We start from the raw sequence: 14,398 nt of genomic DNA on the forward strand, positions 1-14,398 counted from the left end.
TGAAATTAAATCAATGGTCCATGCACAAATAACTCTAGTTCTTTGAATTTTCAATCTTCACCTCTCTCAGTATTCTGTGAACATTTATGTTTACTCGTTAATTCTGAATTTGAATAGAGCAATGTTGATTGTACATAATGCAAACTTAGTCTTGTTTATTTGCAATAAATAAATATAGATAACCCCTCAAAAATGCTTAGCCCTAGTCTTCAACATGTTAAGTTTAAAACATGTACCTTCCTAAATATAGTGACACACATAGATATATAAACTTAGGAATAATATAAAAATATATTGTGCTGCCTCCTGCCAGACTGTATTAAGACCTTTTGAAATCACTTAAATTCCTTGAATTTGTAAGTATAATAACCACTCTTCCTTGCTCCTTACATAGTTTTTGGAAAGAGCAAATAAACATCCTTGAATGCAAGCTGCAAATATAAAGTAGACTACATGAGCTGTTATGATTATATAGTTATATAGACGTTTCCACAATGGAAAGGCCTGAGGAACTGTCTGCTCCTACTCCCTCACATGCTGAGCCCCAGCAAGGGTAAAACGACATGCTGTAGATCACAGAGCTGGTTTGTGGCAAGAGCTTGTCTTCTGTCCCTCTGTGTTCTCTGCTGGCTCTTCAGCCTCTACCTAATGCCAGTATATTGGAGTGGATGCCTGGATTTGGTCCAGGGCCTTTGTTCTTCTCATCTACCTCAATTCTACGGGTGATGGTGGCCCCTCCCATAGCTGAACTACCTTTCCAGGCTCATCTCAATGTACTGTGGCAGCACTTGGTGTCTTTCCCACTTCAGAGCCTCAGAAAGACTATTCCTGTGCCCAGAGTGAAATGTAGACATGGTTCACTCCACACACCACTTCTTAGAATGTCCCTGACCCCTCACCATCTGTCTCTGAATTACCTCTATCAGAGCACTCCAGGTACAACATACAGACAGAAATGGTTCAAGTACCATTCCTCGTCCCAGCTAACGCCAATACCTAGCAGTAGCTCAATAAATAGATGTTGTACTGACGTAAGAGAACTACATTTTTATTTTCTACACTTTCCTATTCTTTGTATATACTGCAGCAATAATAATAATTGCAATGGAGAGAAAACCACATTCCTATACTGGAAAAACTATGGCAGGGCACTTCCATGAGGGAAAGATGAATATAGAAAGACATCCCCCTCTGCTACAGGCTTCACGAGCAAGATAAAAAGTCTGCTGAAGGAGCCCAAGTCTCATCCTCTGAGCAGGAACTTGGCTCTCCCCCAAGTCCACAGCTTCCCCCAAAACACTCTCACCTAGTGTCTTCAGCCTCCTTGCCCCACTGCACTCAGAGCTCCCAGGTGGTTTAGTGTTATCTTAGCCACCTTTGACCACTTCTAGACTATTCTCTACTTATCCTTAAAAATGATCACAAAATCCAAATCCCAAGCCCTGACTCCCTTCCTAGGCTCAGCCTTCTTCCCTTTATGGTGCTGCAGGCCTTAGTCTTCCTGGCCCTGGAGCCTTTGCCACCTGCATCTCTGTCATCCCCATGTCAGTGAGGCTTTGGGGCCCATCTGAAAGAATCTCCACAACATAGCTTCAAAGTTCCTATGCTTATTCAGCTACAAATGTCTTCTTTTTCTGTCACAGCAGATCAGCCCCCAGACATACTGAGTTCTGAAATCATAAACTCCACTGGGCCACTCTTTGACATTGGTTCTTATCATTCCATTTCTCTCTTCTTTCCCAGCACCCACTGCCTGTGGGCTCAGAATGACCCTGTCCTTGGGCCCCATTTGGGCCCCTTCCTCTCTTGTTCTTGCCTCTCAGCGCCCACTTCCTGTCCAGCCCAGACCTCAAGGCATGTCACCTTACACTCTCTCTAGCCAGGATCCTCCGTGTCATTACTCCCCCTCCTCCCTCCCTCTCACCCAGACAATCCCAAACCCATGTCAGTCCAATCACTCGCTGTCTTCACTTCTGGTCAAAATCACCCACCAGTGCAGGCTGGTGTCCCTACAGGTGGAAGGCCTCTACCCCTGACTGGATCCATCTTAGCAGGTTTTTACACACCCCTGCAGAAGCCTCCTGTGTTCCCCTCCAAGGGGCACACGCATCACCACTCTGCTCAGTCCCTTAACCAAACTTCCTCACTGCTCCAAAGTTATGCCCCCTCATTCCTTCCAGCGGTCCCAGCCATACACAGATCAGACCCGTCTTCAAATCCCACTTGCTACTCACAAATGCTTTTGTGAAAAACAAAGATGACAAGGGTGTAGAGTAGAAATGAATAAATGAAAACGTTCATTTAGAGACAATCTTTGAAGTTTTTATCACCCAACTCTATGGTCTAAAGCAAAATCTAAGTGTTTCTACTTTTGGGTCTCCCCACGACCTCTAAGCCCTTGGCTTTGTACTTTCTTGGGGCATGTTCCCTTGCTCCCTGGGCCTCTCCTGCATTCACTTGTATCTGAACTTGAAGGGAAGCTAAAGAGCAGTTACAACTGATTAATCCCAAGTGACTAGCTTTGAAAGGCCCCAGGGCTTGTGGAAGGGGTGGGGGAAAGGAGAGAAGGCAGAGGCCATGCTGTGGGTGCTCTCTCTTACCGCATGACAAAATTTGCTTCATCTATTTGACGGCCACAGCCACTCTTCTTCAGAATCCCACCATTTCCCACCACCGCGCATTTCTTCAAGGGCAGCTGGAATGGGGTTGCCTAGCAACAGAAAACAAGGCGGGTTTTCACTGCAGAGAACACACAACCACTCACAAAATCATTGTTTACAGCAGACCCCTGGAGGAATTTGACTGAAGACTGGGCAGACCAAAAGAGCATGGAGAAAGAAAGATGCCAAGAAGTTTATAAGGAATAAACTAGACTGCTTCTTTGACACTAAAAATAAATAAACGAATAAACAAATAAAAATTAAAAAATTAGCTCCCTGAAGTGCATCTAAGTATAACATATTTTGTACCAAACTGACCACGTACATTGGAGAAAGTGGCTACTAGAGAAAAGAGGAAAAATCCATACTAAACATTGGATTAGTTTAAAGGCATTAAACTGGGAACAAGCTCAAATGAATTCTATCTCCCTATCTGAATGCAATTTCATTCATTCATAAAATCTGCAATTCACTCAATAAACAGCAGCTGCGTGTTTCCTATGCTAACTGTTAGGGGTAAATACAAAAAGTTACAAAAAGTCACAGGCCTCAGGACTCACAGTTTGAGATGTAGGGGGACTGTGAACATAGAACTCTAACGTAATGCTGAAATTGTTGTAGAAGATGTATGCTCTAAGTGCTGTGGAGAATCCCACACAGGAGAAAAAGGGCAAATTTCTGGCAAGCCAGCTCAGGGAACGCTTTCTCACTTGAGATGAATCTTAAAGGATGAATAGGATATTGCCAGGCAGAGAAGCAGTATAAACAAAGGCACAAAGTATGCTGAAAGCAAATGCTGTGTTTATGAGAAAATGTACACTCTGGGTGGGTCTGTCTAGAACCTGGGAGGTGCTAATGGGCAAGTGACTTGTGCAAACCAGACAGCATGTGACTTTCTTTCTGCAAACACTGAGCTGGACTGCAAAGAAAATGTTCAGTGTACCCAAGTGTTCCCTGAAGTGCTATCTATAGTACCAGGGACGGACTATCAAAACCTAGCAATAGCCCCTGGAAGTGAAATGCGTCATACAGTGTCTTTTAGCTGGGTCAGCAAGAACCACCAGGTACAGAATCTCCTGCTTGCTGAAACAATGCTTACGGGTGGCAGTTCTTTGGGGGAAGAACTTACATCTACAGAACTGGTACATAAAATAACTATTCTGATATTAAGTAGGCCATTCTGCATGAATTTGAAGCAAGACGGATTTTACCAGCAGAACAAATGGAATATATGAATATATACTATAAGAAATTCACATAGGCACAAAGTAATTAAACCAGAAAAATAAAATTCCAAGAGTCTGTGTGATAACTAGTAGCTGAGGTCGGCACTTAAGGCAGCACAAGAAAAAGACAGTGCTAAGAAAATATAGTTGATAAAGATACAGTACTTAAACCGTAAAGTCTAAGCATTTGCCAGCAGACAATTAAGAATTCCCTGCATGACTGCAACAGAGAACAGTCCAGTGAACTCCAGAGTGGGATACAGAGGAGACAGACAGGCAAAGGCCAGCACTCTGACACGTCCAGATTGATCCAGGGTGACATGTGGCATTTTCCTTAGTCAGTGCTAAGGAGGGTTTGAAGTCAGCATTAGAAATACATAGGTCAGATTGACCGAAACAAGGCAGAGGATAATAGGGGAAGAGAGGAAGAAACGAAGTAAGATGAAACCAGAGATGGAGACAAACCATAAGAGATTCTTAATCTTAGGAAACAAACTGAGGGTTGCTGGAGGGGACGGGGGTGAGGGGATGGGGGAACAGGGTGATGGACACTGGGGAGGGTATGTGTTACAATGAGCACTAGGTATTATATAAGACTGATGAATCACAGACCTGTACCCCTGAAACAAATAATATATTATATATTAATTAATTGAATTTAAATTTAAAAAGGAAAATATATTTGTATATTTTTAAAAAGTGCAAAAAAAGGAAATACATTGGTTAGATCTATAATATGTTAGATGTATATTTAAGTTTATATGCTCAAATTAGTTATTCATTTATTCCACAAGTATTTACTAAGTGCCTACTATGTTCCAGTGTTCCAGGCACTGTTCTGGGTGACAGGGACATAAGTAATTATCCCTGTTCTTATGGAGCTTACAATCTCATGAGTAAAGACAAACAGGTGAAATGAATAGTATGTCAGATGGCAATATGGGCTATGGAGAGAAATAAATCACTGGCAGGAGACAATCAGGAAATGGCTTTTAAAGAACTGCAATTCAAATAGGGTGGTTGGGGAGGACCTCAAAGGAGACATGTGAGCAAATCCTTGAACATGAGATAGTGAACATTATGGACATCTGGGGGGAACTGCTCTGGCTGACCTTGAGGAAGGAACATCCCTGGGGTAGGAAAGGAAGAGCAAAAGACCCCATTGTGTGTGAAGATGAGTAAGCAGGGGACTGAGACCTAGAAGAGGAAATCAGAGTTAACTTGTGGAGAGATTGGAGAATGAAGTCTATAGGACCCTGAAGGGTATGATAAAGACTTTGGGTTTTGTTCTGAGATGTACATGAAGTCAAGGTAGGACAAGGAAAGGACTAACATTATGCCATATTTTGGAACAACCACTCTGCCTCTGTGTGAACAGGCTACAAGATGTCATGGGTAGAAAGAACGTGACCAGTCAGGAGTCTCCTGTAACAGGGGACTAGAGATTCTGGTGGCTTGGACAAGGGCGATGGTAGTGGGGATGGTGAGAAGTGAGCAGATTCTGGAGATATTTTGAAGGAAAAGCTGACAGGATTTGCTGATGTAATGGAAGTAGAGTAAAATAAAAAGAGGTACTGAGAATGATGCCAAGGGTTTTGGCTAACATAGCTGTAAAGATGGACATGCCATTTACTGAGGTACAGATTACAGAGGAGCAGGTTTTGGGGGAAATGGTTTAGAGTTCAATTTTAAATATGTCATGTGTGACATCTCCTTTAGGCATTTAAATGACAGTGTCAAGGAGGCAAATAAATATGAGAATACATCCAGGGAACTGGTCTTTCCTGGAGAGAGCTGGGAGGGATCAGCATATAGTAGGTAACTAACGTTAGGAGACTCAATGGTAAATGGGTGTTGACGGAAAAGAGAAGAGGTCAAAGATGTGAATGCTGGGACATTCCAACAAGAAGTCAGGACACTAAGGAGAATTAGGAGTGGCCCCAGAAAAGTGTGGAGTCCTGGAAGATAAGTTAAAAAAAAAAAGAGAGAGAGAGAGAGTTTCTCAAAAAAGAAGGGGAAAAATTGCAGCAAATGCAATAGATTTGCAATAATAGATTAATAAATAAAGTAAAGTAAAAACTAAAAATTGCCCCCTGGATTTAGCAACATGGAGATCCCCTGGTAACTTAACAAGGATAGATGTGGTTCACAGCATAGACAGAAGCCTGATCTGAGCTCAGTGAGTTATACATGTTTATTTGCATATCTATTTTTACATAGTTTATTTTAAAAGTGTGGGCTCATTCATGTTCAACTAATATTTAGTTTGCCTTGGGGCACCTGCGTGGCTCTGTCAGTTAAGCATAGGACTCTTGATATCAGCTCAAGTCATGGTCTCAGGGTTGTGAGATCAAGCCCTGCACTGGCCTCTGCCTGCTTGGGATTCTCCCTCTCCCTCTGCCTCTCCCCAGGTAATAAAATAGTAACACTCATAGTAATAATAATTAGTTTCCCTTGTAAAAGCCAATTTAAACCCTCCCTCACTGCTGTTTGAGTCCTTGAGGGGTGCCTGGGTGGCTCAGTTGGTTAAGCATCCAACTCTTGGTTTCAGCTCAGGTCATGATTTTAGGGTCATTAGACTGAGCCCTGTACTGGGCTCTATGCTCAGCAGAGAGTCTACTTGAGAATTCTCTCCCTCATCCTGTGCCCCTCGCCCACCTTTTAAAGGTTTTTTAAACCTTTAAAAAAAAAGGGGGGGGAGAGAGTTCTTGAACCAGGTTGACTGGCAACCCCAGGCTTCCTGGCACAAATCTGGGCACAGAAGCAGCATATCTGAAGGGCAGAAGTAGCATCAGCAACGTAAAGCCAGGTATCTCCAGGGGCACCAGGGTGGCTCAGTTGGTTGGGCAACAGGCTCTTGATGTTGGGTCAGGTCATGATCTCCAGGTTGTGGAATCAGGCCCAGTGTCAGGCTCTGTGCTCAGCAAGGAGTCTGCTTGAGATTTCCTTCCTCTCCCTCTCCTTCTGCCCCTCCCTCCACTTGTTCACTCTTTCTCTAAAATAAACAAAATCTTAAAAATAAATAAATAAATAAAATAAAAAGCTAGGAGCCTCCTACCTCCTAACTTCCAGGTTGTAGGACTGTGGGACTATAGCACAGGCTGTCCAACCCCTCAGTGTTCTACTTCCTGTCCCTAAAGAGGGCTAGTATCACAGGATTATATGAGATTATGTGAGCTAATATACATACATCACATTGAGTGCCTGGTATGATGTTCCTTGCCTTCTTCTTTCTTCCTTCCCTTCTTCTTTCATCCCTTTCCTCCCTCTAGCACAATTCACTGGCTTGTTCAAGCCACAAATACTGAGATTCCATGGGTTTGGGGAAACACGATAAAACAGTGATTTATCCAACTCTACCTTAACAATTGTAAAATGTAACTATTATATTCATATACTATAAAATTTTTTTAGAAGCTCTTGAACTAAAGGTCAAGGATGGGGGAGCCATTTCTTTTTTTGCTGTTAATATTTTCTTGCTACTTCTCCATTTGGTCAGTGGCTAGCCCTCACACAAGCAATTTCATTTCAATAAATATTTGTCAAGTGCCTACATGCACACTGTTCTGGGCACAATAACAGCTCATCAAAGTTTTATAGAGAGGAAAAACTTAACCAAGAAAATACTGTGGAATTTTAACTAATTGAGGTAATACTATCATTGTGGTATTTTAAACACAGAATATCTCAGCTTAGCAATGGTCAGTGATATGTGAACACAAAGCTCTCCTTCTGGGGTACAGTACCTAGACAGAACTTTTGGTCATCTGTTTCCACATGAATATTATTATTTTGGCAAGGAGTATCTTTTTTTATTAAGGCATTGCATTCTTTCTCTTCAAATGTATCTCCTTGCATCCCTGCCAGAAAATGTCTAATGATTCTGAGAATATAGTATACCACAAAACTCTTCCTGCTAACCTTAAAAAATACACTCTATGTCCATCAGTATATGAATGAATAAAGAAGTCATGGTGCACACACACACACACACACACACACATATACATACACAACAGAATATTACTTAGCCATTAAAAAAAAAAAAAGAATAAGATCTTGTCATTTGTGACATGGATGGACCTAGAGGGTATTATGCTAAGTGCAAATGCATTAGACAGAGAAAGACAATTTACCATATGATTTCACTTATATGCAGAATCTAAAAAAACAAAACAAATGAATAAACAAACAAACAGAAAGCAGAAACAGATCCATAAATACAGAGAACAAACTGATGTTTGCCAGAAGGAAGGAAGCTGGGGGAATAAGCAAAATGGGTAAGGGGATCGGGATATAGGCTCCCAATAATGGAATGAGTAAGTCATGAAAATAAAAGGTACAAAATAGGGAATATAACCGTGGTTATACTGGTATTGTATATTGATATGGTATTGTAATAGCATTATATAGGGACAGACAGATGGTAGCTACATATGTGGTAGGCTTATAGCATAATGGATAAACTTGTGAAATCACTGTTTTGTGCACCTGAAACTAATGTAACCCTGTGTGTCAACTGTACTTCAATTAAAAAACAAAAACAAAAACAAAAACAAATATTCTCTAAATGAAAGAATGGCTTAGGCAGATCAACCATAGGGAGGAGCTCAAAATATTGCTGGACCACTAATTCACCTGATGGATCTTTGTCCAAGTGTTTTGCCTATCACTGTCCCATCTATTAATGGCAATCTTCTTAATGACTATATTATACAAACCATCTGGAATTCAGATTCTGGATTGCCAATCCCCTCAAACTCTCAGTGCCCCATGGGAAGTCAGGCATGATAATAACTATCCCATCTGTCTCCCAGTATGATTATGAGAATTAAAATAAAGTAAACCATTGAACATCATCAGAAACTCTGAAGTCCTATATATGGTATTAGTACATTACTGTATACTAAAAAATTCAATTCTCTAGAGAAAAAAATGTGTCAGTATATTGCTAGATTAGTATAATATGTAGTTTATCTTTGGGTGAGATACTTCCAACTTCAAAGAATTATTTAGGTCTTGAGGAAAATATTTTTTATCATTGGCCTTTGAGAATATATTAACTACTTCTATGAATCAACGGATTTAATGAATTTTTAAATGTACATTTTTTGTGTGAATCATTCAAAGTACCCTATCTTTTTTTGGTCAACACTCTATATCCCAAGTAAACACAGAGGAGATAATCAACAATTTGTTTAATATGTTAATTATTTAATCAGATTTTTGTTGAACATCTCATTGTTCTCGCCAGTACCTTACCTAAAGTGGAATTTTCTTAATGTCACAATGGATATATAATTTAATCTCCAAACTGCAAGAACAAACATGAGCCCCACCCTTCTCTAAATAAGAGCCAGTGAATGAAACCATTGCCAATGTTGTTTTTTGAGTTATCCCTTATCCTTATTAACATGGCCCATGGCCTACATTGCCTGGGCCTCTCCTTAAATAGGCTGAGGTCCAACTTACCTTTTCACTCAAAAACTATTTGTTGAGCATCTCTGATCGTTCAGAAAATGCCATGTATGCTGAGAATGTGCTGGTGAACAAAATGGACATGTACCCCATTCATGGACGTAACATGCTAACAGGAAAAACAGAATCTAACAAATATGATAGGAAAGTATGGAGTGCTCTACAGTTATAGGACATCTTTATAGGAAGTAACCCTGAGACCTGAGATCTCACGTTTTTAGGCATAAGAAAAGTAGTTGAGGGGCGGCTGGGTGGCTCAGTCTTTAAGTGTCTGCCTTCAGCTCAGGTTATGATCCCAGGGATTGAGCCCCGCGTCGGGCTCTGTGCGCAGCAGGAAGCCTGCTTCTCCTCCTCCCATTCCCCCTGCTAGTGTTCCCTTTCTGGCTATCTCTCTGTCAAATAAATAAAATCTCTAAAAATGAAAGGAAGGAAGGAAGGGAGGGAAGGAGGGAGGGAGGGAGGAAGGGAGGAAGGAAGGAAAGAAGGAAAGAAAAAAAAGAAAAGTAGTTGAGATTTCTGGTCTATTGAATAATCTTAGGAAAGTTGAAAGAAAAAAGACAAAATTAGGGTCTTTAGTGTTTTACGGCATAAATGAAGGTGAAGGGGCGCCTGGGTGGCTCAGTGGGTTAAATCCTCCGCCTTCAGCTCGGGTCATGATCCCAGGGTCCTGGGATCAAGCCCCACATCCGGCTCTCCGCTTGGTGGGGAGTCTGCTTCCCCCTCTCTCTCTCTGCCTGCCTCTCTGCCTACTTGTGATCTCTCTCTCTGTCAAATAAATAATAAAATCTTTAAAAAAATAAAAATAAAAAATAAATGAAGGTGAAGAGACTTATTACAGGCTAGAAGACTTTTTCAGAAGCAAATTACAAATGCCACCTGATGGAATTATTCCTGGCTTACAATATGACTTCTGGAAGAATGCTATTAAAATCTGAAAAATTTAAACCATGATTTTTGTGCCTTATGTAAGTAGTTCTAGAGCATCTCAAAATGGTTTTTACAGTTAAGTGAATGAAGCATTATTTACCAAAATCATTTCCAAAACAAGATGCCTCACTTCTTCCTCTTCATACGCAATCACACAAGACAACAAAGCACTAAGGACCAGTGACTTTAATTACTAACATGTGGACAGTCTGTGCCCACTCATCTTCTATCCCACAGATGTAACTAGATGTCTTGAATGAATAATTACACTATCTCTACGAGGAAGTGAGTTAAACACCATCAATCACTAACCCTTTTGGAGTCTGTGCTTGTCTTGCGGGGAGGGGAGGACGTATATGGAGAAAGAAAAAATGCCAACCACTTAGTAGATAAAGAATGGATTAAACAATTCTGCAGTAACTATTTTTATAGGAATACACAACATTTTAGTAAAAACACCTCTAACACAAATTAATTTACAAAAGTCTTTGAGGCATGTCTACAATGTAAAAAAAATGAGCGTCGTGCATTGACGTGAAATAAAAATTGAAGAATAAAAAATGTTCCACAGAACCACCACAGGGCAAAACCAGATATCGGGGGCAGGCTGTGAAGTCCCTACATCCAAGTTATAAAAAGTAACTAACCTTATATCTAGGCTTCTTGGGAGCATCAGGAAGCCAAAAAGTTTAAAATCCCAGAGGTGACCCCCTGGTATTCTGTGAAAATGAGTAAAGGAAAACCTCATTCAAATTGGAGTTGAGACGTCCTGAGGAAGGAGTTCTCAAGCCTGTACCACTACTTGCAGCTTACTTTACCTACCTGGACAGGAGGAAGCTTCTTTTACCACACTAGCAGGAGGAAAGAGATTTTGTCCTAGTCCAGCAACAGCCCAGACAATAAGAAGTCCCCACAACCCTGAACTCTTGCTTTCCTCCAATGAACTTTCATTTAAAACCACCCCTCTCAACTCCTACCTTTCCCCTCTAAAAGCAAACCTCTCTCCTTTGCTCTCCAGACTTGGTTGATTATAGTTTGCATGTCCCAAACTGCAATTGCTCTGCTATTCCCAAATAAACTCATTTTGCTGATAAAATAACTAGCTACTTTATTTTTAAGGCTCACAATTCTATCCATAGTGGAGCTCGGCTAGAAACGATCTGAGCTCTGACCAAACAGGAGGAGGCTCTCCAGTGCCCAGACTTGTAAGAACTGCGTAACAGACTGAGTCAGATTAAGCAAACTAATGACCAATGAAATATCTTTAATTTCAAGACTTTCTCTAAACAACAAAGTAGCATTTTAAAATATTCTCTTGCTTTTGAAGATGGTGATAAAATAGTCCCTTGGTTTAAACTTAATACAGGATATCTCAGATAAAAAAAAGATAAACTCAGTGTTAATGACAATTATCACTCTCACTGCTTCAGTGTAAATTTCCAGATGCACCAAATGACTTTTGCACCTATCTTGTTCTAGATCCTTCTTTCTCTAGCCTCCTTCTACCACTTCCTGTTCCTATTTCACCTGTAACCTACATTTCCTGCTTGGTTGTGTCCATACTGGGGGGACGGGGGAAGGAAGGGAGAATGCAATAAATATTTCTGAATAAATATTTTCTGTAACTAAAAAAAAATAAGTGAAGCTATCAAGCTAAATTTTCCTTATTTTGTTACACGTGTAATTTATGCTGATACTCTTTTAGCTAAAAGGGTTGGACTTTTATTTTCACACTTCACGATTCACAGGAAAATTCTTTGTCTGTTTGTTTCACCCTATTACTCCCTCCAAACTCGTCCCTTTGATAGGAAGGGGGTGCAAGTCTTCCTTGTTATGCAGTTGTGTTTTAAAGCTAGAAAAATTACCAAACCACTCAGTATTCAGAACACTACCAAGTGCCACTATTAAGAAGAAGAATCACTATCAATGTTAGATGTGGGTCTCAAGTCTTAATAGAAAAGCAGAGATTTTGATTTGCAACCCTTGAAGGGGCTTGAAAGGCTGTCACTATATGCCAGCTGCTATTACTCATGATGTCAAAACATATGCTTGCACTTATTGATGAAAATCTCAAGTTTTTGTCCATAAGAATATGAACTTGCACTTCTAATTATAGCCCAACCCATTCATTTCTATGTACCCTCACCCACATATCCACATGCACTCCCACACATAATTATGCTTCACCCACACACATAATTTAATTTCTCACCCATATGTTAATTATATCCTCAACTTAGGCATCTAAATACACCCCCTGTCTCACATCTAATTACAGCCCCCCTCTTATGAATGTAATTACACCATTCAGCCACCCATCTAATTATGCCCTCCTTGGCATATTTAATTGCACTGCCCGTTCAAGGACCTAATTACATTCTAACCAGTGCATCAATTAAGCCCCAAACCCTCCAACAATATTCTTCAGATGCACATCTCTTTATCTCTGTACCCCACTTTATTATTTCCACTAAGGATTGACAACTTCCCACAAGCAAATTCCTACTAAGCATGGCATCCAGCTAACAGGCAAAATGATGACAAGAAGCAGCTGAATCAAAAGCAGCTTTGGTCCTTTCCAGTAAATAAGCAAATATGTATTTGTTTTTTCATTTATTTAACTAGCCCCTTGGAAATTCAAAGTAAAATTTCTGCTGTTTTCTTACTTTGAGTGTGTAAGCATTTTTATGATGAAAATATCTAGTAGTTAGTTAATTTATTTCAGAGACTAATGCTTCTCATTACAGATATTTAATTATCGAACCCTTAAAAAGCATTACCCAAAACTTTGCCTAGGGATATACAAGTATTAATTAAAGAATATTTGCCCATCCATACCATTCAAAGAAGTTTCACTGTCCTTCAATCATATGAAAGTGAATTTCCAGAAAGCAGCTGCTAAGATTTGTATTCCACATTCCACTAATAAAATTGTGATTTAAAAAAGATAAACTCAGTGTTAATATTCTTTCTACACAGGATGCATCTGTGTAGAAATTGAATAATGTGATATATTTATGTGTTGGGTACTATTTCTCCATTAAAATGTTTGATTCAATCCATTAGAAAAAATAGTCCATAAGCATTCCAAGGAGTATTATGTATTTTTCATATATAAACTGTAGTCGGGACGCAACCCCTGGAAGCCAAATATGACATCAGTTCATGGCACCACTGAGCAGATTCATTAGATGTTTTATAATCAATTCCCATCTGACTGAAATTTGTTACTGACGTTGCTTCTGACCCACGAATGCCAAAGCAATAAGGAAGGCCGTCCCTCTACTTCAGGCCAGAGGATGGCCACATTTCAAAAGTTCTCAGACTGGGGAGATTTTTCATGGTGGAAAGAAAAGGGCTAAGAAGGCCATGTAGAACATTTCAAAGGTAGTGTCCAGTGATTCTTAGAAGTCGAGCACAAAATGGCAGCGGCAGCAGCAGGAACCAAGCTTCGTGCCATTCATTGCTAGACTCTGCATTCTCAACTCCTGAGGTAGAAGGACCACTGCAAGACTCTTTCTCTGCAAACACAGTGCGTCTTCCAATTGAGGACTGCTGCCCTCGAGCTCTGCCTGACCCTATCTGAGTCCTGACTGAACGTTTCTTCTATGACCACAGGCAACTTATTTAATCTCAGGGCCTTAGTGTTCTCATCTGTAATAACAGCACCCACCTCAGACAGTTGTTGTAAGGAGTAAATGAGTTCCGTCTTGTACAAAGTAAATGATCAATACTGTTATCTTACTTTTAATGGACCGACATTTTCTCAGCAACATGGCCTAGAAACCTTGGAGTCATTTTCTCTCAATATCACCCTATCACCTACCTCTGCCGAGGTTCTTCTAGTCTCCTCTTTCCATCCTCATTGCAAAATTTTTTTAAAGATTTATTTTATTTTAGAGAGACGCTGAGAGCTCCTGCGTACATGGGGGCAGACTCCCTGCTGAGCACATACCCTGATGCAGGGTATGATCCCATGACCTATGAGGTCATGACCCATGAGATCATGACCTGAGCCAAAACCAAGAGTCAGACGCCTAACCCACTGAGCCACCCTGGTGCCTCACCTCATTGCAAAAACTTTATAATGACTTACTACTATTAGTC

The 14,398-nt window shown here is 40.4% G+C and overlaps 1 protein-coding gene across 2 annotated transcripts in view; it reads right to left on the reverse strand.

Annotated features, from left to right (window-relative positions):
* Window positions 1-14,398, reverse strand: part of LOC111159987 (ST8 alpha-N-acetyl-neuraminide alpha-2,8-sialyltransferase 1) — a 140,080-nt gene that overhangs the window by 51,569 nt on the left and 74,113 nt on the right. Inside the window, exon 3 of one of the 2 annotated variants that reach the window (XM_022522721.1) lies at window positions 2,601-2,710. The exons of the other annotated variant lie outside the window; for it this stretch is intronic. Coding sequence (XP_022378429.1) covers window positions 2,601-2,710 — 110 coding nt within the window. The remainder of the gene's footprint in view (window positions 1-2,600; window positions 2,711-14,398) is intronic. 2 annotated transcript variants of the gene reach the window in all.

The sequence above is a fragment of the Enhydra lutris genome, unplaced genomic scaffold (genome assembly GCF_002288905.1).
Source record: "Enhydra lutris kenyoni isolate GAN:26980312 unplaced genomic scaffold, ASM228890v2 scaffoldscaffold72, whole genome shotgun sequence".
Taxonomy (NCBI): domain Eukaryota; kingdom Metazoa; phylum Chordata; class Mammalia; order Carnivora; family Mustelidae; genus Enhydra; species Enhydra lutris.